This window comes from Colossoma macropomum, unplaced genomic scaffold, assembly GCF_904425465.1.
Source record: "Colossoma macropomum unplaced genomic scaffold, Colossoma_macropomum, whole genome shotgun sequence".
Lineage (NCBI taxonomy): Eukaryota > Metazoa > Chordata > Actinopteri > Characiformes > Serrasalmidae > Colossoma > Colossoma macropomum.
The window spans coordinates 29423625-29447199 of NW_023494807.1; the positions used below are offsets into that span (position 1 = coordinate 29423625).

Consider the following 23575-nt stretch of genomic DNA (forward strand, 5'->3'; position numbering starts at 1 on the left):
GTGCTGTATATGGTTCTATATAGAACCTTTATGAAAAAGGTTTTACATAGCACCAAAAAGGGTTCCTGTATTGTTATGATGGCAAGCTTTTAACAACAGAAGAACCTTTTCTGGTGCTATATAGAACCATTTTCATAAAGGTTCGATATAGAACCACATACAAGACATTATCAATCTGAAGAATCAGTTCACGATGCAAAGGGCCATTTAAGCATGCAAATGGTTTTAAATAGAACCAATGGCTTTACTACAGAACCACTGAAGAACCATCTTTTTAGAGTGTACGCTGTATTAAAATCACCTAAAGACGTGTTGTCGTATTAGCTACGAACACAACAATCGTTATGTTGCGCCATGCAACGGTGCGGCTTAAAAATGCAATTGAACTACAAATCCCATGGCTCAGTGCTGGCGCCGCTTAGTGAAATGTGTGCTGGTGACCTTAATCGCGCCACGGAATTTGTAGTCCGTTTAGGAAACACGCTCTTAAAAGCGGTATTTTTGTCGTTTTTTGCTGTCAATTAATCATTTGGACACCTCTAAAGGATCAAATATATCAGAATATGGGCTGACATGGCTGTAGAACCTGTAACATGCATCACATTTAATTCATTGTTAATCTACGCTTTGAAAACAGAAGGATGGGAACGCAGTCACACCGATTTATGCTCGTAAAAGAGGACTCGAGATAAGATCGTGATCTATTGATGCTTCTTTTTATTAAAAATAAATAAATAAATAATCAAAACACACCCCTTTGCGAATTCAAATTTTTGTGAGGGAAACTGATGGGCGGACTGAGCGCTTCCCATAATGCACTTGCAGCTCAGCGGGAACCCAAAATGGCGAGAGAGGCGGCGGGGGGAAAACACTCATTCGCTTTATGTTAAAAACATTGAAATTGAGGCTGGGGAAGCTGTTTTAAGCAGTTTGGCACCGTTCGCTCCACACTTTACATTTTATTTTTTCTGTATATGCAGCAGTTTAACCGTGGGAAGTGGCCGAATGAGGTAAGGCAGCTGGAAATCAGCCTTTATACTGAACAATACCAACAACAATAACCTGCAAGCCAAAGCAGAGCTCAGAAAAAACCCTCCAAAAATCAACAAACGCGGAAAAATGTCAGTATAAAAACACGTATTTTTCCGAGTAGAGGTGTGTAGGTGCGTTTTCCGCCACTCTCTTCACCATTAGCAGCCAAATTTGCATGAAAATATTCGCTTTATTTCTATCAAGACTCCCAATTTCTCTCACTCCCACTTCAGATACAAATCGATTAACCGTAGTTACATTCTTCTGAAAGACGGTTCTTCAAGGGTTCTTTAATAAAGGCAATGGTTCTGCGTAGAACCACGAGTTCTGTATGTAACCTTTTACATGCTTAAATGGTTCTTTGTGTTGTGAAATCGTTCTTCAGACTGATGGAGAGTGTGTTGTGTAACTTAGGGTTCTGTATCGCACCATAAAGGGTTCTGCTACTGTATCATAACAATAGAAGGACCCTTTTTGGTGTGATACAGAACCACTCTCTCAAAGAAGATGGTTCTCCAAGAGTTCTTTAGAACCATGAGTTCGGTATAGAGCCATTTGCATGCCTAAGTGGTTCTTTGAATGGTGAACATCAGTCTGAAGAACGATGAGAGTGTGTTGTGTAGGGTTCTGTATTGCACCAAAAAGGGTTCTGCTACTGTATCATAACAAAAGAAGGACCTTTTTTGGTGCGATACAGAACCACTCTCTCAAAGAAGATGGTTCTTCAGAAGTTCTTCAGAAGTTCTTTAGAACCATGAGTTCTGTATGAGGCCATTTGCATGCCTAAGTGGTTCTTTGAATGGTGAAATGGTTCTTCAAATTGATGGTGAATGTACTGTATATGGTTCTGTATCGCACCAAAAAGGGTTCTGCTACTGTATCATAACAATAGAAGGACCCTTTTTGGTGCGATACAGAACCACTCTCTCAAAGAAGATGGTTCTTCAAGAGTTCTTTAGAACCATGAGTTCTGTATGGAGCCATTTACATGCCTAAGTGGTTCTTTGCATGGTGAAATGGTTCTTCAGACTGATGGAGAATGTATTGTATATGGTTCTGTGTCGCACCAAAAAGGGTTCTTCTGTTGATATGTGTGATATCGTAACAATAGAAGAATCCTTTTTGGTGCTATACAGAACCACACGCATAAAAATGGTTCCTCAAGGGCTTTAGTAAAGAAAATGGTTCTATATAGGACCATGAACACTCAAAGAGCCCTTTTGCCTGATTAAAGGGTTCTTTGCGTCATGAAAGCGTTCTTAAGAATGTGCTGGAGATGATTCTATATAGAACCCTTTTCAAATAGGTTCTGCATAGAACCATCTACAGCATATTCTTCATCAATCTGAAGAACACTTTCATGATGCGAAGAGCCTTTAAGTCATGCAAAGGGTTCTTTGAGTGCTCATGCTTTTGTATAGAACTATTTACTAAAGGACCCTTGAAGAATCATCTTTTTAAAGAGTGCATTTTTAGCAAAAGGGTTCCATATAGAACCATATACAGTATGTTCTCCATCAATCTGAGGAACCATTTAAGCATGAGACGGTTCTATAGAGAACTCATGGTTTTAAATAGGTCCATTGCCTTTACTGAAGAACCATTAAAGAACCATTTTTTTCAAATGTAGATTGTAGTGTAGGTTGTCATTCAGCTCAACTCTGCATTGAGTCTGTTATTGTTTTATGTTAGTTTTATGCTGCTGGTTATTTTACTATGTTTCAGCTAATGTTATTTAGATCAAAGGGGCGTTTATACATTTGAGAGAGTTATTAAGTTGTGCATCTCATTGTTGTTATCATATTAAAAATTGGTTTTGAGTGACATGGCATTTCCCATACTCTGTAGCATTGAAGTGTTAGATTCGTGCTGTAAAAGTATTGGGTTTCGATACCAAACATTATTTTGGCCAATGAGCATGTAGTTGTAAGGCAAGCTCAACCCCAAAAAGACATGCAAATCCAGACAGATAGAAATGTACATGTGTTTCAGCTACTTTAGCTGATTTATTTTCTTAGTTAGTATTATAGTAATCTTTAATACTTGTATAGTGCCCTGTAGTAAACTCTAGAACTTGTATTTAGTATAATTCAGAAATTGCTGCAGTATATATCTGCTTAAAGCTGGTTGTGATATCTGATCAATCATTGGTCAACTGTGAGTGTCTATACAGTGTTTTTAGGCTTGATATCCGTACTAAAAGCAAAGTTAAAGGTGAATTTACTCCAGTTTTATTCAACATTACTGCCTAATTCTGTCATGGAGGTGTAAACAGTCATTCAGAATGGTGTGATGTGAAATGGTTCATTGTAGAGACTCAGATGTCTTTACAGTGGTGGTGATGGGAACCAGAGGTTGCGAAGTCTACAACACAAATATAGACATTTTATTTACTATCCAAAACCAACAGTGAACCTACACGTCTTCTTTTTTTAAATGTAATGTTGATGATGGTAAAATCTAAAAATCTGCTACATCTGAAAAAAAAAAAGATTTACAGTGCCCTGCATGTACCTCCCTGCCTTGAATGGATTTTAATATTTATCTATTTTAGACCGAAATCTTCAGAACTATTCTGAAACAGTGTCTCAGACATCAGGCAGTGAATTCATAGCCATTTCATGTAATAAATTTCTGTAAGGGAGGTTTTAGGTGGACGTCTGGTTCCTATCACCACCACTGTGAACATTTCAGTTTCAAACCAAACCACTCTGAATAACATTGTTTACTTTTTAACCGTAGCATTATGCAAAAATTAAAAATAAAAGTAGTGGAATTTCCCCTGAGGTTGCTAAAAATTGTGTGCACAGTTATACAAAATCAAAAAAAGCTGTACATTATGAAATGTAGGATATAATCTAATAATAAAAAAGGAATATATGTTGTAATTCTATGTAAAACTTATTAAATTCTTATTTTCCTCCTAAAATGTATATATTAAGTTTTAGCAAAATATAATATGAAATGAATTTAAACCCTACGTACCTTTTCTTCTCATTTGTTTAGTCTTTTCAGCCTTTGGCCCACCACAGACATTACGCTTTGACCCCCTGCCCCCCTGCTTTAGCAGTACTTAGTGGTCTTATGTATATATTTTAATATTTGTCTGACGTTATGAATCAGTAATGCAAGGTTTGTAAACAGACTTTTTTAACCATTGTCTTGCTCCTTTTTATGCTGGGTGAAATTAGATGCCATGTTAAAATATGGGTGTTAATTAATTTCTCATATGTGTATATCATGAAAAGTTCTTTAATGTAGGTCACTCAGGTGGTTGAGTAGGAAAGGATTTTTGGCAAAATAGGGGAAATGTTTAACACTGTAGTTTATACATTCGCTGAGATGTAATTTGAAGTTTTGCTCATTTTTTTGTGACAGAGACTCAACGGTCGCAAACAGCCTGGGGTCCCATCAGAAGTCTCCTTCCCACCATAAAGACAAGTCTCCGGTGTCCCTGTCCAAACTCTCCCTCAAAGATGGGCAGAGTGACACGGCCAGACTCGCAAACAAGTTTGAGGAGGGGCAGGACGTTTTAGCTCGATGGTCAGATGGCCTGTTTTACCTGGGGACAATCGAGAAGGTGAGCTTACTTCTGATCTCCTATCCTGTTCAAAATAAATAAATAAACAAACCTGCCTAAAGCGCTAAATTTAACATATTGGGGTGGAAAAATATCAAAACATAATTTCTAAAACAGAAAGTGTGCATTAAAATTTACAGAAAAATTCCATATTTCGGGGTGTTCTCTGTAGAGGGTGCGTTAACTTATTTTCACTTAGAAAATCAACAAAACATGCAACGTGTACATATTGTGTTGCTGCCAGAACAAAAATGTTGCATCTCCAAAATGATAACGTTACTGGAGAAGGAAAAAACCTGCTTTACTTTCAATGTAAGTCAATGGAACCAGAGTGTTTTCCAAGTCATTTTGGATGTTTCAGTTTGGTCTGGACCAAAATAGAAAGTGGAAAAGGTGTTTTGGACCACTGTCCAGACCAAAGGACCAAAATTTGATCTGAGGTTGTCAAACTGAACTGATTGCACTGTGAAAACACTTCTTTGAGTGGTTCGGACTTTGGGACCAATTACAGGGCGTTGAGGCAGGCTATCGTCACCCTTTAAACAACAGAAGAAAAGAACAAGCAGAGAAGTAAGATGAGCTGCTGTAGCTCACGGGGAGAGGAGACAAAATGGTTTATTGTAATTTGATCCAATGAAAAAGTCAACTTCAAAAAAATGCATAAAAATGGCGAAATTTATACCTTATTTTCTGAGAGGATGAGAGAGAGAATATTTTTTTCTCTACATTCAACCGGAAAAGGCTACTCGCCGAATTGACACCGTGTTGACATCAGACGCTCCTCTACAAACCAGTCACTGTTAAGTACAGCGAGACGCAGCTGATGTAAATGACGAAAAAATTGCAGGGAGAAACCAAAACTAACCGGATCGAATGTATACAGTGCAACAAAAACCTGAACCTCGGTTCAGCCTTTCAGGTGTTAAACGTCTGAAGATGATGTCCAGGAAGCCAGACCTGTATATATGTATATGTATACTGTATATATAGTTGCAGGCAACGGTTTGAACACCCTGGTCAACATATTGGGGGAAGGGGGTACCAAATATGTTCCATAACTTTTGCACAGAATGCATTTAATGTTGTATTTTTTCAGTATATGTCAGTAAGTAAACAAACAGTAATGGTGTGTATTGAAATGTGCAGAAGTGTGCTCTCTGTAAAGGATGTGTTTATGACTTATTTTCACTTAGAAAAGCAACAAAAATATGTCATCAGACCAGGGGCGCACAGACTTTGCATACAACGTTAGGTATAATGAGCATTTTTGTATATGCTTTCAACTGTGAGATCTGTTAGTGTGATTTGTTTTTATTTTTCTCTTCCTCCTCACAGATAAACAAACAAAAGCATAGCTGTTTAGTGGTTTTTGAAGATCAGTCCAAATCGTGGGTTCTTTGGAAGGACATTCAGACAGGCAAGTGCTCTTCACTGTGCTCCACTAGTAAATGACAACAACTTCGCTGTAACAGGAATGCAGTAGCGCCTAATATGAAGGGTCACCTGATTTTGTCACGTGCTTTGTTTCCAAGTCGAATTGTTTTTATTCATGTGGAGTTTTTCACTTGTCAGTTTTCCTTGTAGAAGCCTGAAGAAGCTGAAGAAAATGCAGCTGCCTACATTTACTGATGGTATTGTTACACTCTAGTAGGCCATGTATAAACTGAAATGCACTGGTGTAGAGATATTCCAGATATTTTACTCAATTTATGCACGTAATGCTAGGGCTGCACGATATGGATATATATGTGTGTGTATGTAGACATAAATAAATATATGTGTGTATATATGTATGTATGTGTATATATATATGTATGTATATATACATACACTCACACACTAACGCACAAAATTCCATGAAATTTCACACAACTCCTAGATATTCCATGATCAGCTGTGAGTAGTATTTTTGAAAAGTGGAAGCATTTGGGAACCACAGCACCTCAGCTACGTGTCGGGCCACGTAAAGTTACTGAGCGGGTCGCTGAGGAGCATAAAAGTCTCCAACACTCTGCTGGCTGAGTAGCTGCAGAGTTCAAACCTCCTCTGACATCAACATCAGCACAAAACTGTGCACTGGGAGCTTCATGGCCTGGGTTTCCATGGTCCAGCAGCTGCACGCAAGCCTTACATCACCAAGCACAATGCCAAGCGTTGGATGGAGTGGTGTGAAGCGACGCCGCTGGACTCTGGAGCAGTGGAAACTGTATTCTGTGGAGTGGTGAATCACGCTTCTCTATCTGTCAGTCTGATGGACGAGTCTGGGTTTGGTGAATGCCAGGAGAACGTTACCTGCCTGACTGCACTGTGCCAGCTGTAAAGTTTGGTGGAGGAGGGATGATGATACGGGGTTGTTTTTCTGCCCTTCAGTTCCAGTGAAGGGAAATCTTAATGCTTCAGCAGAACAAGACATTTTGGACAATTGTACACTTCCAACTTTGTGTGAACAGTTTGGTGGAAGCACCTTTTCTGTTCCAGCGTGACTGAGCCCCAGTGCACAAAGCAAGGTCCGTAAAGGCCTGGCTGGGTGAGTTTGGTTAGTTCTAGCCTGTATCCAGTAAGCTGCCCCAACCTTACTTAACTCTAATACACCTGATCCAGCCAATCAGGGGCTTGGGAAGAGGCTGATTAGCTGGAGCAAAGTGACAAATGTGGCAAACTGTGGTTGGACCTAGGCTCTTCAGGATCAGTGTTGGAGACCCCTGTTTTAAATGATGTTATAGACTAATAGTTAAGGATACGGTAGTTTTGGCTGTGCACGTGTGTGGTTTGTAATTGGCAGGTACCAGGAGGCACTGTTTGGGCTTCTAAGGCTACATTCCCAGCAGTCTAATTGTGTCATATTGGCACTGTGTTTGAGATCATTTGATCTGTTCTGTCATCGCAGCTCTTAACGATGTGTTTATCACGGAAACTCTTGTTGCAATACCAGCATAGCAATAAAAATACAATTTATCGTGCAGCCCTACAAAGAATTCTCTTTACACCCTGAACGCTCCACTTTGCAGATGAGTGTGGGTTAACTGGTGCACTGGGATTAGTGTCATTGGGTCAATTACAGCAACAGGGCTTAGCAGGAGAATATTGTAGGATTTCATGATATTGTCGCTGCTGTACCAAAACCTCATAACGCCAGTTTTTTGTTTATATTTTTACACTATAGGAAATGGCCAGCTGTCCTTTACATTGTGTGGACATTTCATGACCAATAGAAATGGCCCAAAATGACTGAAGTAATCTTAAATTAGCATATATTAAAATGTAGTTTTGGAGAAATGAGGTTTTGGCACAGTGACGACATTGTTTACCAGTAATTATCTTGCACTTAATGGCTGTTGTGACTAAAAATGGAATAAATGAAGTGTTGTCTCTGGCTTTTGCACTGTACTGTATATTCGTGGAGCTTGAGGAGCAGTAAGGCATTGTAAATATATGTTTTTATATTAATAATATATTTATACTTATAATGCTATTTATTTGTCTAGCGTCATGAATCAGATGCAAGTTTTGCAAACAGCTCATTTTAATCATTGTGCTTTAATACTGGCTGAAACGAATGCCAGAATAATGTAAGCCTCTCTATTGATTAAGTAATTTACTGATTATTTTGGCAAATAAACAAGTAATCGCAATTTTTAGCTTTACTAGGAAAAGAAAACTAAGAAATAAGTGTGAGTGCATGTTGTGTATTCATATAGCACAAAACGTTGATTAATAGTCCAGTTATTGTTTTAACTTGGAGGAAACTATCAGACAAGTTTAAGATGAATGGACGTTTCCTCACATGTACATATTCATAGGAGTTGCTTTGACCTCAGCTGGGGATCGTCTCTCACTCATGGTTTGTTGAGGTCGAGCGTTGGGTTTGAACAGAACCAGGACGGTAATTTGTTGCTGCTGTGTGTTACAGGGGACAGTGGAGAGGAGATGCTTTGCACCATTTGTCAGAATGAAAGCTCAGAGCCACCCAACGAAATGGTCATCTGCGACAAGTGTGGACAAGGTAGGTCGGCTAGTGTTCTGTGTCAAGACAGTTAATGTCTTTATTGATCAGAATCAGTTTTATTCCTGATAACTTATACTTACACCTTGTATCTCCATTTTTGTCGTTTTTCATTTTTTTACATAATTTGAAAAGGCCTGTTGCTCTTTACATTGTATATAAATTTCATGATGAACAGACCGAAGGAAATGGTCCAAAATTACTTCAAGAAAGGTCTGGTTCCTTTGACTTACATTAGAAGTAAAGTATGTTTTCTCCTTCTTTTGTAAAGTTACCATTTTGGAGATACGAGGTTTTGTTCTGACAGCAGCGATACATGAGAAATTAGGACGTGTTGTCATTCTGTAGTGGGTCATGCACAAATAAGGGGCTAAGGTGACGCTACAGCCATCCGTGGCTGGGAGTCCAAGAGAACACAATTGTTCTTGCTCTCTCTGGGTGGGTAGGGTGGTCCCCCGTCTCCCCCATCACTCAGTGTGATGCTGGCCAGCGCAGACGTCTGTTAGCTGTCGTAACAACTAGCGGTCCGAGCGCGTTCGGCTATCCTGTGACGTTGCGTTACTGACAGATTGAAAAGATGGAGTGGCTTCGCTGGTGTGACTGGGGGAGTCCAAACAAGTCTGTTGAATTGGATGCATCTAATTTGGGGAGAAAATCGAGGGGAAAAAGCTCGCTGGTCGCTGGTATTTCACTCAGCGCTAAACGGAAATGATGCTTTTTGTCCTGTGTACTTTTTTCTTTGAATGTCACTGGATCCTCTGAATTATGAGCTTGTTCACTTTTTTCGTACAGAAAAACAAAGACCAGGGGCCAAATTTCAGAAAATTCTTAAGTCTGAGATCATATCTTATCTGCTTTGTTGTCATGGCAACCTCAGTTAAGACTTAAGTCTATAATCTTATCTTATTTCCAGATGAGAAAACGGTTTTACAGAAACATCCTAAGTTGCCAAAATATCCTAAATATTTTCTTAACTTTAAGATAAACCCCAGATCTGTCTTAACTTCTGTTTTAATCGTCTGTTTCTATTGTTTTGTGCAGTGATGGGCAGCACAGCTCACTATAACCAGCATAATGACGCTAAACTTATCTACACTGAAAACGGCGCTTTGACTTGAGTGAATTATTTTTTTTTAATTATTCTTTTAAACGTTTTTTTAAGAACTCAGACGCTGCAGACACGATCTCCACCTTCCCCTCTTATTACCTTCGGGTGTTAATGTTAATGTTGATGATGAAATATTACAGTGATGGTGGTGAATATTGAGGAGACGGAGCTGAACGTGTGTCTGTTTATTAGGAGGAGTAACGTTAGCACGCTCGGCTAAAGCGTTTGGGAAATGGAGACTGAAACTGTGGAGCAGCGACTCTGATAAACAGCTCGAAGCGCTAAAACAATATTCTTAACTCTCAGTTTATCGCGCTTTAGTTTTGTTTGACCTTTTTAACGTTAGTCTGACTAACTAACTTGATTACGTGTTTACTAGTTTCAGCTATGTGCGTATGGTCGGTTGCTAGATAACAGACACGACAGTTGATTGTTGACTTCAGTCGAGAAAGTTAAGATTTCCTAACTTGAGATGATAAAAGATGCTGTAAGATAAGATCAGATTCTTAAATTAAGATAAGTTTTGCTTCTGTAATACGAATTTGTGAAAAATCTTATCTTGACCTGTCAGATCTTAAGTTTTTGTCTTGAGTCCGCACGTCTACCATGTAAAATACAAAACAAACCAAACAAGGAAGCAAAAATTGTAACAAATCTGCAAAAGAAAATGACACAACGTCGTATGCAAAAGAAAGTTGACGTCATTATTTGCTGTATTTTCCTAATATGTTAAAATGAACAAATTTGCCAAATGTGTTAACTTACTTTTACTTAGGAAATCAGCAAAAGATGTAATTTGACTGGGGTTGTTTAAACCTTTGCATAAAACTGTATAAATAAGGGAAAAATAAAATTAAACAGAATAAAAGTAACATAGAAATTATTTAGAAGAAGAGCCAAATCATTCTAATGTGTTTCTGTCGATCGTTTTGTAGGATACCATCAACTCTGCCACACCCCCATCATCGACTCCAGCGTCATCGCATCTGATGATAAATGGCTCTGCAGACAGTGTGTGTTTGCCACAACGACGAAGGTTTGCAGGCTTTAAATTCTTTTTAGTGTTCAGGTTGTGTTTCCCTTTGATGGAAATGCACTACCATTTAAAAGTTTGGAATCCCTTGCTGTATTGACAGTTTCATAATTTATAATATACAATAATAACTTGTGTGGTACAGTGTGGCACACAAATCACCAAAATATGTGTTTTGTTTTTATCAATATTTCAAGAATCTTGTTAACAAGGAGTGAATAAATGATTTAATAAACCGTAATTATCCACTTTCATGTCAAGTTATCTGTTTTGAGATTTGATCTTCACCTTTAAAATCGATGAGTTTTGGATATTTTATTTTTTATTATTATTTAGCTATTATTATTATTATTATTATTATTATTATATTTATGCTTCATTCTTGATGTTCTACAGCTTCCGCAGTCTAGTCTTCTGCAGCTCTGTTTATCATTCTGGACACAACTAACATTTCTTCATTTACATCAGTGTCCTACTGATTGTCTAAACCCGGAAAGATGAGCAGGAGGAGCAAAAAAACACAAATATATGATTTATTTGTTGAGTAGTGACATATTCCACTACACATTGTGGTGTTTAGTGTATACAAGCACAGTATACACTGATCAGGCATAACATAATGACCACCTCCTTGTTTCTACGCTGTCCATTTTATCAGCTCCACTTACTATATAGGTGCACTTTGTAGTTCTACAGTTACAGAACTTAGTCTGTAATTGACCACTGTTCTTCTGTGGTCAGGGTCCATTGGGGTCCTGACCACTGAAGAACAGGGTAAAAGGGGGCTAACAGACTACAGTCTGTAACTGTAGAACTACAAAGTGCACCTATATAGTAAGTGGAGCTGATAAAATGGACAATGAGTGCAGAAACAAGGAGGTGGTCATAATGTTATGTCTGATTGGTGTACAATGTCACATTTTGTTTTTCTGAGGTTTGATAAGTTAAACCAAAAAGAACCAGTGGTACCACAAAGCACTGTCAAAAACTATGAATGCACATTATTTTTATTTGGTGTTTCACCTACTGCCCAGCACTAAATCCACACGCTTGTGTATAGACATACAATGCATATTCCGTGGTCCGCTAATAAATCTGCGTATACAGTGAGAGGATGTCAAAAGCTCTGTATCTAAATATGTAATGTTTTAATATCACTATTCCTTGTAAAAAATTATCTTACTCCTAAAATGCAGTACAAATCACTGTAAATTCAGATTGGAAACACCCTAGGCACAATAAGTTGTGTGTTGGTGCTATGCTAACACGAGCGTTATGCTGAGTCTGTGCAGCGCTCTGTTCTTATTGGAGAAAACAAAGTTAGCTGTGCAAGTGTAGTGGCTAACTCTGCTTTCCTCCCTTTTATTTCATTTCTTTTTGTGTTTCTTTGCTACACTTGTGTGACTTAGATTTTCCCTCTCAGCTCCCAGGGAGTGGGGGCCCTTTGCAGCAGGCTACCTTTGCCTAGTGCAGGGGTCGGCGACATGCGGCTCTTTTACTGCCCTGTTGTGGCTCCACAGCAGAATTAGATTTGTAGGAAAAAATAAAATAAAAAAAATAAAAACACAGTTTTAACAATAAATGATCTTAAACAATGGAGTTAATGTAGATCTGCTAATTCAACCTTTAACCCTGAAGGTTGGTGACAGTGCAGACTGTTGGTCACCATAGCAATGCATACAACAATTTGGTCCAGCTTGTAGCTAAAGAAAAGGTAAAGTGTAAGATTTAAGATGAACATCGATAATTTGGAGACGAATGGACTTATTTACATTTATATTCACTCCAGCTGGTTTCCTGATATGTTTAATCTGCAACGAGAAACTGTCAAACACTGAAAAGGCGCAAAACTGAAGTCAACTCATTCGACAGCTTCTTGTTCAAATTCTCCGGTTCCACCTTAAATGGTGCAACAGTTACCTTCTACCCTCAGGCACCATTTAAGGTGGAACGAGAAATTTCGACTGAGAAGCTGGCGAATGAGAAGCGACTTCAGCCTCGTAAAAAGTCAAATGTTGAGGGATATTTTACAAGACACGATTCCACTTTTGAGGAAAAGTTTCCTGCCAGAGATGCGAGAAAAGTGGCTATAGCTGTGCTAAAGCTCAAAGCAGAGCAAAGCAAGTCTGCGTTTTTGTTTATATTTTTTATTCTATACTAGTACATTATTATATACTGTATATGATATACTGAGACATATTTACAGCCAAGAAGTTAAAACGTCACTTCAATAAAATGGACATAAAATAATTTCACTCCCAAAGTAGATTGATTTTTGTTGACAGGATAAAACGGCTCTTCTTAATATTTTGGTTGCCGACACCTGGCCTAGTGCAAAGGCCGCCCCTGATTGCCAGCCCCTGTTTAATTGTGTAGTGCTTAAATTAACAAGTAGCAGCGATTTTTAACTGTGAACATCCATCTGAAGGTAAAACACAGCGTTGCTAGAAGCTGCTGGAGCTGTAGCTGTCGATGAATTGCAGCAACTGCATGTGCATCCTGTTCTTTGTTACCGTTTGTCAAACAGGACAGACTGAATAAGCCAACTGCAAGGATCACGTGGCTTTTTTTTAAATAATAACATGGCCCTTGAGGAAAGTGCTGTTGAAGTCTGAAGAGTTTATTTGTTCAGCTGACCTGTTTTTCTTTCTCTGCTGGTTTTGTGTTCTGATTTCAGAGGGGCGGCGCACGCAAGAAAGGGCCGAACGCTAAAGCCCTGCAGGAGATGAAGCAGTCCCTGCCGTACACCCTGGATGAGCTGGAGTGGGATCAGGGCCACAAAACCAACACCCAGCAATGCTACTGCTACTGTGGAGGGCCTGGAGAGTGAGTGGACTGTGCACAGTCATCAATAAGGACTTCTCTTAACATAATAGCCACAGAGATCAACTCTAACATGATGACAAAAAAGAGCGTTTGACAACACAAATTACCTAATAGATTACAAAATACCAAGTCATGGAGATACTTTGATTTACTGTTGTCTGTTGGTATTAGTGTGTGCTGATGACATACAGCAGTGTATAGAAGTCCGGGATCATCCTTTGTCTATTTGTTTTCCAGCCAGAAACGTCCATTAAATTTGTCATTTTCGAGATTAGATATAAAATGTATGCCTGTTGCGAACCTGTAACTAAAGCTTTGTTCACACAGCAGGTAAAAGTGGCCCAAATCTGATCTTTTTCTTCATATGTGACACGGGTGTGTGTCTGTGTGTCAGTGTGAACAGATAAACACACTAAATCTGACAATTTCATTTCCGATTTGAGATGCTTTCATATGTGGTACTGAAATCCGATACGTATCCGATCTGTGGCACTGTGAGTTCATGCAGCTTTTACGTCAATCCAACACGACATTCGCAATAATTTCACCCTGCTGAGACTCATAAACATTTAGGCTGATGTTTTTGTGCCAAACAATTAGAAGAGACTCATTAAAACCCTCCGTTTTCAAAGAGGTTTCAAAAGAAATGGCTGAACGAGGCTGCAGCGTCAAAGAACAGTTAAAAGTGACTGCGCCCTTTTTACGTTGAGCTGAACACATTCTGGGTGATGAGCCCAGCAGTCAGTCTGAATGAAGCATCATGATGTGCTCCTGTGATGCTGACGAAGATGAAGCTGAGCGACTGGTGTTCTTTGGCAATCGTGATTGTTTTCCTCTGGATGAGCCGTGAAGAAGCGTGAAGCAACGTGAAGCATTGTTCTTTTGCGCATGCGGGTCGGTTTAGGAGCTGATCTGTTCAGACTGATGTCACATACAGATCGCATTTAAAAGATAATGTGAACAGCCAAATGAAAAAAATCGAATTTGGTGATAAAATCAGATTTGGGCCACTTTTACCTGCTGTGTGAACGTAGCCTAAGAAAAGGAAACAAAGAAGCAAGTTATCTCAGAGACCAGACCTCAACATCATTTAATGTGTTTGAGAATATTTGAATAGTGAGAAGCAGAAAATGCAACCAACTTCAAGACTGAACTTGGAAAAATATCCTTATCCTTATACTAGTGTGGAAAAATATCCTTGCAGATTTCTTTGAGAAACTGAAAGTGAGTCTTCTGAAAAGAATGGAAGCTGTAATAAAGGTAAAGAGTGACACAGTAAATACTGACAGTCTGATATTTAGTTGTGAAGGCTTCTGTGTGATTCTCTGTTAAATGTCTTTTCTACCTTTTTCTGACACTGAAAAAAACTTGTACTTCACGGCTGTTTTGATTGAACATTGCACAAATGAAGGATGCGCATCACTGTATCTTCAGAAAAACGAGGAATTAGATAAATCAGTGTTTTTGAACAATTGAAGACGTAAAATGCTTCTAAACCTCACTTTAGCAACTGCGTCAAATTGGTGTTTTGACGAAATAGGAAAATAGGCCAACGTAGTGCTCAAATAGATGCTTTGCTTCAATGACACTGTTTCATTGTGTGAAAACTAATTCTGAATCATAAGAACATTTTGATATTTTATGACACATCAATACGGTTGTTTTTTATTCTACTGTTGTGCCTGATCTAATTTTTCCCTTTAGGTCTATTACGCTTTTGTCTGAGTGTGACTAGCTCATTACATATTCATACGAAGCCTGGACCAATGTATTCTGAATAAGTTCTTATAATTAAAATAGCAGATGAACATTATTCACATACCTTTAAGAGAGTGTTATTTCCTCCACAGCTGGTATCTGAAGATGCTGCAGTGTAACAGGTGTAAGCAGTGGTTTCATGAGGCGTGCATCCAGTGCTTTGAAAGGCCTATGCTGAATGGAGACAGGTAAAGAGCAAAGCGTTCACTTAACCCTCTATTGCTTGATGTTGCCTCATGGCAACAAACCCATTTTCTTCACTTTACAATAACATTATACATATTTAACAACAATGACAGGGTTAACTATAAAGGGCAGAGTTTGTGTAAGTCAATAAAAAGCATGTAGTTGGTCACTCATCTCTTAGTGGGCACTTTTAAACCTCTTTTTTAACATTCAGTATCATTTTTTTCTTATGACCATTTGCAGAAATATGTCTGTTGCCTAGAAGCAACATTGGAGTGATCTCACCACTTCAGGAAACAGGGCTCTATATCATTTCTTCCCCTTGTTGCACAATTTTGTCTAAAGAAACATACATCAAAAGGATTCCTGCACACATTATTACTTAAAAAATGTTTTTGAATTTAATAATGAGGTCAGTGTTATGCAAGAAAAGTGAATCGAATATCTTTTTAATTGCTCTCCTAATGCCTGCAGTAGGGGGTGAATACTGGATAATGTGACAAGATGTATAATTCCAAAATTTAAAGAAATGGTCAAATTTACAGCCAAGGCATGTTTAGAGTACTTTAGTTTACAACTGGAGTGGCAAGGCTAACATCGTCGCTGTCCAAAGAAAATCATGTGTTTCCATTTTTGTCGATTTTTATTTTTCTACATCATTTCAACACACCAGCTGTCCTTTACGCTGTGTGACAATTTCATGATTAATGGACCAATAGAAATGCTCCAAAATCACTTGGAATAAAATCTCTCTACATTGACTTACATTGAAAGGTAAGAGTGTTTTTGCCTTCTCCTGTAAAGTTACTGTTTTGGAGATTCTTGTTTTTCGTTGGACAGCGACAATATATATTATACAATTCTAGTATTGTGATTGTATTGCTACATGGTGCAATTGCAATATGCTTTGCAGTGAATTCAGGATGTGCCAATATAGGAATTGTAGGCCGATGTCTATCACATATTTTTCTAGGATTATTGATGCTGATACGCGTTTTTAAAATTAGAAATTGGGACTAAATCTACCTGGATTAGTAATGTGGTAAAATGTAGCATGTATTTATGTAGAGTTATAAATGTAGTAAAAAGAATAAAATGTAGATGTTATAGCTTAGTAACCCAGCATCACCTAAATGTTCTGCTCTTCCAAAACATTTTTCCTAAACATGCTGCTAATCAAATATAGATTTGAGGGCTCCTGAGTGGCGTAATCGTCTAAGCGTTGGTCCTGTCATCAGAAGATTGCGAGTTCGATCCCTGTTGATGCTACAGCCATCCGTGGCCGGGAGTCCAAGAGAGCACAATTGGCCTCGCTCTCTCCCCCCCATCACCCAATGAGATGGTAGTCAGCGCAGACGTCTGTTAGCTGACGTTACAGATCCGGCGGTTAGTGTTGTCCTCCTAGTGCGTTCAGCTGTCCAATGACATTGCGTTAGCGGCAATTCGAAAAGATGCGGTTGAGCTTCACAGGTCTCGGAGGAAGCCTGTGTTAGCCTTCACCCTCCTAACTTTGGTGGTATCGTGTGATTGGGGGAGTCTTAACTAGTGGGTGGAATTGGAGACGACTAAATTGGGGAGAAAATCGGGGAAGAAAAAAAAAGGTATATAGGTCTGAAATATTGGTTAGATCTAAACATTTTATATTTTATGTGTGAGATGTATATTTTTTCAAACATATTGACAAATTGTTATTATGGTTTAAACTTGCATTATACTGTCCAGACACTCATCTAGAACTTTAATTGCAAACGATACAGTGTGCATCCCTAGTTTCTAACCTGATAGTGTGCAAATTTGTGTTTATTTCCCATAGGTTCTATCTTTTTGTTTGTTCAGTTTGCAGTAGTGGACCAGAGTACCTCAAACGATTGCCTCTTAGATGGTGAGTTTCAGTGAGATAAATATCTTCAAGATTGGGGCAGCAGAATTTAGAGTTCTGTCTTCATTTTAAACCCTTTTAATGAACGTATGTTTTGTTCTCCTCTGTCTCCACAGGGTAGATGTTGCACACCTGAGCCTCTACAATCTGAGTGTCATTCATAAAAAGAAATACTTTGATTCAGAACTGGAGCTCATGTCTTATATCAACGAGAACTGGGATGGGCTACAGCTTGGAGAGGTAATTCTACTCAGTGTTTTGTTCCTGCATTAGACACACTGTCTGTGTTTACATGCAAAGATTTTTGGCAGTCCGATTGAATACATTCCGATTAAAGATCAACAATGAGGTGTTTGAGCTCACTCTACTCAAGAGTCTGATGGCATATCTCAGTTTACATTCAAGCTAGGAAGTAATCCGATCCAAAACGACGCACGTGTGGAAAACCACTTAGTGTAGACGTTACCATGACAACGAGCATCACGTGAGGTCCGATCAGAGTGAGATGAGTTTTTAGCAGGCGCTCTTGTGTTTTTAATTACTTTAAAATGATGTCAGACTCAGGAAAACGTCCTTCATATGTCCTTATTAAAGAAGGCCGAGAGGAAGGCGTCGTGTTCTGAGACACATAAGATGGACGTCCGTCCCACCGCCGTCTTTTAAAGATCAGAGCATAAACTTCGTCTCCTCTGCAGACCAGTTTCTGCTCCGCCATGTTGAACGGTATAAACTTTCACTATGACGTGACGAACATGATCAGAACGGACTTAAGCTTTCCGATAGGGAATGTAATCAGATACAGGCGTTTACACAGATATTATTCTTCTATTTAACAGATTATTTACAGGATTACCCACCTCGTTCAATCGGATAGAAATGGTATTCTGAATGGCTTCATTCGGACTAGGCTTACCGGATGGAGGTGTTTACATGATCGTATTCTATTCCGATTGAGCTATTAGTCGGATTATTAGGCTGCATGCAAATGTGGCTAATGAGAGGCCAGTTTGTTTCTTTGTTTGTTTGTTTGTTTGTTTACTTATTTATGTTATCTACACTCATTGGCCTTTTTTATATCCAAAACACCTTCCATTTAGGTTCAGTTGTAGGTTTAAAAATACAGAATGTAACCCGTCTATTACTGCACAGTTCATCAGCACCTCAACCCCATTTGTCATTGGTCAGTTTCTGACCACAAGACCGCTGATGTCCAGATATTATTTTGGTGGTGGTCTGTTCTCGACACAGCAGTGTCACTGATGCAGTGAGGCTTGTAATGTGAACGTAGCCTTCAAATCTTTCATCGTCCTCAAAATCATTGGATTCTTCGGCTTAGGGAACGGATCCAAAGCACAACCCAAGCTTTAAAATGTTGTGTGTAGATCGCCAAAACTTGCGTAGCTTTAATTTATAGAAAACAATCACAATATTGGTCAGAAAAATCACAGTAAGTTATTTTCCCCAAATTGTTCAGCCCAAAACAAATGTTACGCTTTAGATCCTCAAGACGAAAAGTTTGGCCACCCTTGTTATAAACCTACAAAGTGCACTTATATGGTAGGTGTGATGTACGTAAATACGCTAAACTGGCAACTCTGTGCACACATGGGCTAAAATGCAACAGCATCTGTACCTTTTACCCTTTTTTCGTTCGTTAAATCTACAGCTGGCGGACACCCCCAAATCAGAGCGATACGAGAGAATCCTGGAAGCACTTAATAACAACCCTGCAATGTGAGTCTCCTCTTTTACATCAGAGCTTCTGGAATTCATAAAGACTGTCAAAGAGCAAATAACTGTGTTTATTCCTCTCCTGTCTGGACCTCAGGTTCATTTCTGGGAAGGAAATAAAGAAGAAGAAGCACCTCTTTGGATTACGGATCCGCTTCCCTCCGTCCCCCCACAGCTCAGAGACCCCCTCAGACAAGGAGCAGGAAAAGGCCTCTCAGGAGATTAAGATCAAAGGCAGGAAGTCCAACAAGCCCTCACACTCGTCCAGGTGAGGGTCAGGATTCTCTCTCTCTCTGTTTCTTCTCATGCTCTTTCCCTCTTTTTTCTATCTCTCTTATGTCTCTCTTTCTTTTTCTCGCTCTTCCTTTCACTCTCTTCTTTCTTTCTCTCTTTTTTTCCTCTCTTCTTTCTTTTTTCTTTCCATGCCCTAGTTCTGTTTTTTTTGTTTTGCACTCATCTTTTCTTTTGTCTTACTTCCCCTCTTTCTCTTTTTTTCTTTTCAGGCTCTGTCTCCTTTACTCTTAAACCATCTCCTCTCTGTCTCTTCCCTCTTTTCCCATTTTTTTTCTTCCTCACTTATGGTTCTGTCTCTTTCTCTCTTTCTTTTTTGCTTGCTCACACTTTCTCTGTTCCTGATCTTTAGGAAATAGTTTTGTTCAAAATAACGTAACATAGTGACAGAAACTGGGGTAGCGAAGCTCTTTTTTAAGTTATCTTTTTTTTCCAGCACTGTCACCAATGGAGTCATGAAGAAAGGAAAGAGGAAACACATCTCGCACTCTTTGGAGACGCTGGCCAAACTAAGACGATCAGATGGACTTTTGGCACAGGTGCGGGTGTAAGAGCTTGTAGCTGAGTGTGTTTTTGCAGATAATAATTGTTCAGCAGCCCATAAACCACAGTGCAAAATTAAGGAAAGAGACTAAAAACATTTGAAATGCTGAAATAATGAAATGACGTTTCTCTGTTCACCGTTTCCCCTCAAATATAGAAAGATGTGAAGTTGCCATCACTAGACAGCAACTCGCTGGACGTGATGACCGCTAAAAGGTAGGAGTTCTGTCTTGGCGATAGTTGAAGTAAAGCAGTATTAAGTTACACTGAAATGTGTATTTTGTTTATTTTTGACTGTCCAGCATCAAAAGTGAAAAGTCTGTGCCATCATCAAGTACCTCAGATGTCGAATCCGTTGGTGCCACCACTATGAGTGAAACTACCTCAACTAGCATATCCAGGTAGTATTCACCTTTCAAATATTTGAAGGGTTATTCTAAAGATTTTCTTGGTTGAAAAACAGCCCTTTTTAATGTCCTTAAGCCGGAGTTACGCTACATGACTTTTACCCCGATTTTCAGTCTGGCCGAGTCTGTACTGGTCGACTATAGTCTGCAGATTTTTGGGTCAGTCGGAGTCGACAGTTAGAGAGAGAGTTGAGTCGTGTTTGAGGGGCGCAGACTCAGACTTACAGCCTCCCGATCGCGTTTCAGACCAGTCGGAGTTTATCAAACGTTTCATTTTTCCGACCCGACTTTGAGCGAAATCTAGTGTAAACTGATCAACACTCAATCTGAATGAATTCCTGCAACAGCCACTGAAAACTTAGAGCATGAAAGAAGAAAATACAGCAAGTAAACAAAGAAAAATGCCAAAAAGTCATTCATGTGTGGAGCGAAACTTTTTAATGAGCTGAGTTTAAGGCACGATTGAGTTTATGTACATTTTAAACTCTTAAAAACTCCAGACTGACCACATTTTTAAATCCATGATCCTCACTTAAACACGTTTACCTGCTGCTTCTTTACTATTTCAGCGCAACCAGCAGAGAAAACAGCAGCTCCACGTTTGTTTATTTGGGTCTCTTAGTAACGAAAGAATGTGAGTCCGCGTGAATTTGCACAAGATCAGTGAGCTCCGTTGAGTGGTGTGTGATGCCTTATCATTCAGTGTGTGATTCCCAATATTTGTCGGCTGAAAAAATCTGCAAAAACCAGTCAGATAGTGTGAGATGCCCGGCCTTTTGGTAATCTGTTAAGACTTTAAAAGTCGTGTAGTAAACCCAAGGCTTTAATGAACAGTGGATGTTATTTTTGAAATATTAAGAATTTTTGCTATGATGTATAAACAGATTTTCTTCGAAAAAAAAAAGAGTTTGAAATCACAATGATCACATTGATTTGTAATAGTAGTTTGCGCTATGGCCAAAAAGCACGGTATAATTTAAGATTTCTGACGTGTGTGTGTGTGTATGGAAGAAGGCTTGTTAAAAATGGTATTAAACGTGTGGTAAATAATGCTTTTATGCCAGCGTCCTTAAAAACGTTCACTCTCTCCTACAATTCTACCTTTCTCCAAACTAGCCTGAGCAGCCCCAGCCAGACTCACTCGGACCGCCTGTGGCCTGTCGCTCAGCCTCCAGTGAAGAGGCGTCGCGGCCGGCCTCGGAGAGCGCTTCAACCCCCAAACCCTGAAATCCCTCCCCGCCCTGAGCCCCTCAGCCCCAGCGTCCCAGAGCCGGCCTTTTCCCGGCTCCACCCCACAGACTTTCTGCAGAGCCTGGACCCCAACGCCCAGCTCAGCCACCTCAAGAGCTCCATCAGTAGCTACTTCGGCGCCGCCGGCCGCATGGCCTGCGGGGAAAAGTACCGCGTCCTGGCCCGCAGAGTGACCGAAGATGGTAAAGTGCAGTATCTGGTGGAGTGGGAGGGGGTCACTGCTTCATGAGCACGGTCTCAGGTCCCAAATCAAGCCCACACACTTTGGACCAGCGGTAGTGCTGTCCACTCTGGTTCCAAAATTTCAGTATGCTACTAGTGCTGAGGTAAGAAAAGTTTTGGTTTGTGGAATGTACGTAAGTGGTCACTAGAGAGTGATCTTGATGGCTTCAGGACCACAGAAAAGAGAGAGAGAGAGAGAGATTGGACTATAGAACACGCCTCTGTGCCATTACATAAGGACTGCCTTGTAGATTGTAGATGTCAATTGGGTTACACATCAGAAGTGGGGTTATATAGTAGAAGAAACTGGAAACTGATGGAAATTCTGGTTAACGGTTGACCCGTCCATGCTCTGCCCACAAATATAGCGACTTTTGCTAGGTTGGACATGCTTTACAGAGCATACAAGAATCCTATTACACCCAGTGACAAACCTGTGTCGGTCTTTGTTTACAGTTTCTACATACACCGATCGGGCATAACATTATGACCACCTCCTTGTTTCGACGCTCATTGTCCATTTTATCAGCTCCACTTACTATATAGGTGCACTTTGTAGTTCTACAGTTACAGACTGTAGTCCATCTGTTTCTCTGCATACTTTGTTAGCCCCCTTTTACCCTGTTCTTCAGTGGTCAGGACCCCCATGGACCCTCACAGAGCAGGTACTATTTGGTTGGTGGATCTTTCTCAGCACTGCAGTAACACAGACATGGTGGTGGTGTGTTAGTGTGTGTTGTGCTGGTCTGAGTGGATCAGACACAGCAGTGCTGCTGGAGTTTTTAAACCCTGTGTCCACTCACTGTCCACTCTATTAGACACTCCTACCTTGTCAGTCCACCTTGTAGCTGTAAAGTCAGAGACGATAGCTCATCTGCTGCTGCAGTTTGTGTTCGTCACCCTCTAGTCCTTCATCAGTGGTCACAGGACGCTGCCCACAGGACGCTGTTGGCTGGATATTTTTGGTTGGTGGACTATTCTCAGTCCAGCAGTGACACTGAGGTGTTTAAAAACTCCAGCAGCACTGCTGTGTCTGATCCACTCAGACCAGCACAACACACACTAACACACCACCACCATGTCTGTGTTACTGCAGTGCTGAGAAAGATCCACCAACCAAATAGTACCTGCTCTGTGAGGGTCCATGGGGGTCCTGACCACTGAAGAACAGGGTAAAAGGGGGCTAACAAAGTATGCAGAGAAACAGATGGACTACAGTCTGTAACTGTAGAACTACAAAGTGCACCTATATAGTAAGTGGTGCTGATAAAATGGACAATGAGCGTCGAAACAAGGAGGTGGTCATAATGTTAGGCCTGGTCAGTGTAACCCTGTGTTTGCAGTTTAAAATGCAACACTACCGAGCTTCGCTGTGCTGCTGTAGCTATCGAAACTAGGCAGGTTGGAAATGACAACAGTGAATTAGCCACCATGCTAATGTTAGCTCGATTAACTCGACAAAAATAAACTACACCTGGGCTATCCTAACATGTGACCTTTTTTACATGCACCCTCATAGTAGAGTTATAGACGCTATTGGCCCAAACTGTAGGGCCTAATTGTTCCTGCAGTCGTATTGTGCCGGTTACGGTTTCCTTTTTCCGTCTGACATGCTGCTAAAAAGGGCCAGGGAACACCCAAGAAAAACTACGCAGGACAGCGGCTTAACGAAAGCTAACAGCTACACATCACAGAATGCGTTTGATTTCGGCCGTCAAAACACCA

General features: G+C 39.9%; 1 protein-coding gene across 1 annotated transcript; it reads left to right on the forward strand.

Moving 5' to 3' along the window:
* Window positions 1-863: 863 nt before the first annotated feature.
* Window positions 864-22375, forward strand: mtf2 (metal response element binding transcription factor 2). The gene is made up of 15 exons (XM_036556748.1): window positions 864-1010; window positions 4411-4612; window positions 5948-6029; window positions 8523-8615; window positions 10659-10759; window positions 13434-13582; window positions 15433-15528; window positions 17340-17408; window positions 17522-17645; window positions 19072-19139; window positions 19234-19404; window positions 19864-19966; window positions 20128-20186; window positions 20273-20371; window positions 21494-22375. The coding sequence occupies exons 1-15, from the start codon at window positions 1006-1008 to the stop codon at window positions 21855-21857; spliced, it is 1785 nt and encodes a 594-aa protein (XP_036412641.1). The 5' UTR covers window positions 864-1005; the 3' UTR covers window positions 21858-22375.
* The last annotated feature ends 1200 nt before the right edge of the window (window positions 22376-23575 follow it).

Excerpts from the sequence above, each read along its gene's own strand:
- mtf2 (XM_036556748.1), top strand. Across the intron at positions 10,760-13,433 it reads TGTTTGCCACAACGACGAAG|AGGGGCGGCGCACGCAAGAA; the intron begins GTTTGCAGGCTT and ends TTCTGATTTCAG. Across the intron at positions 19,405-19,863 it reads AAGCCCTCACACTCGTCCAG|CACTGTCACCAATGGAGTCA; the intron begins GTGAGGGTCAGG and ends TTTTTTTTCCAG.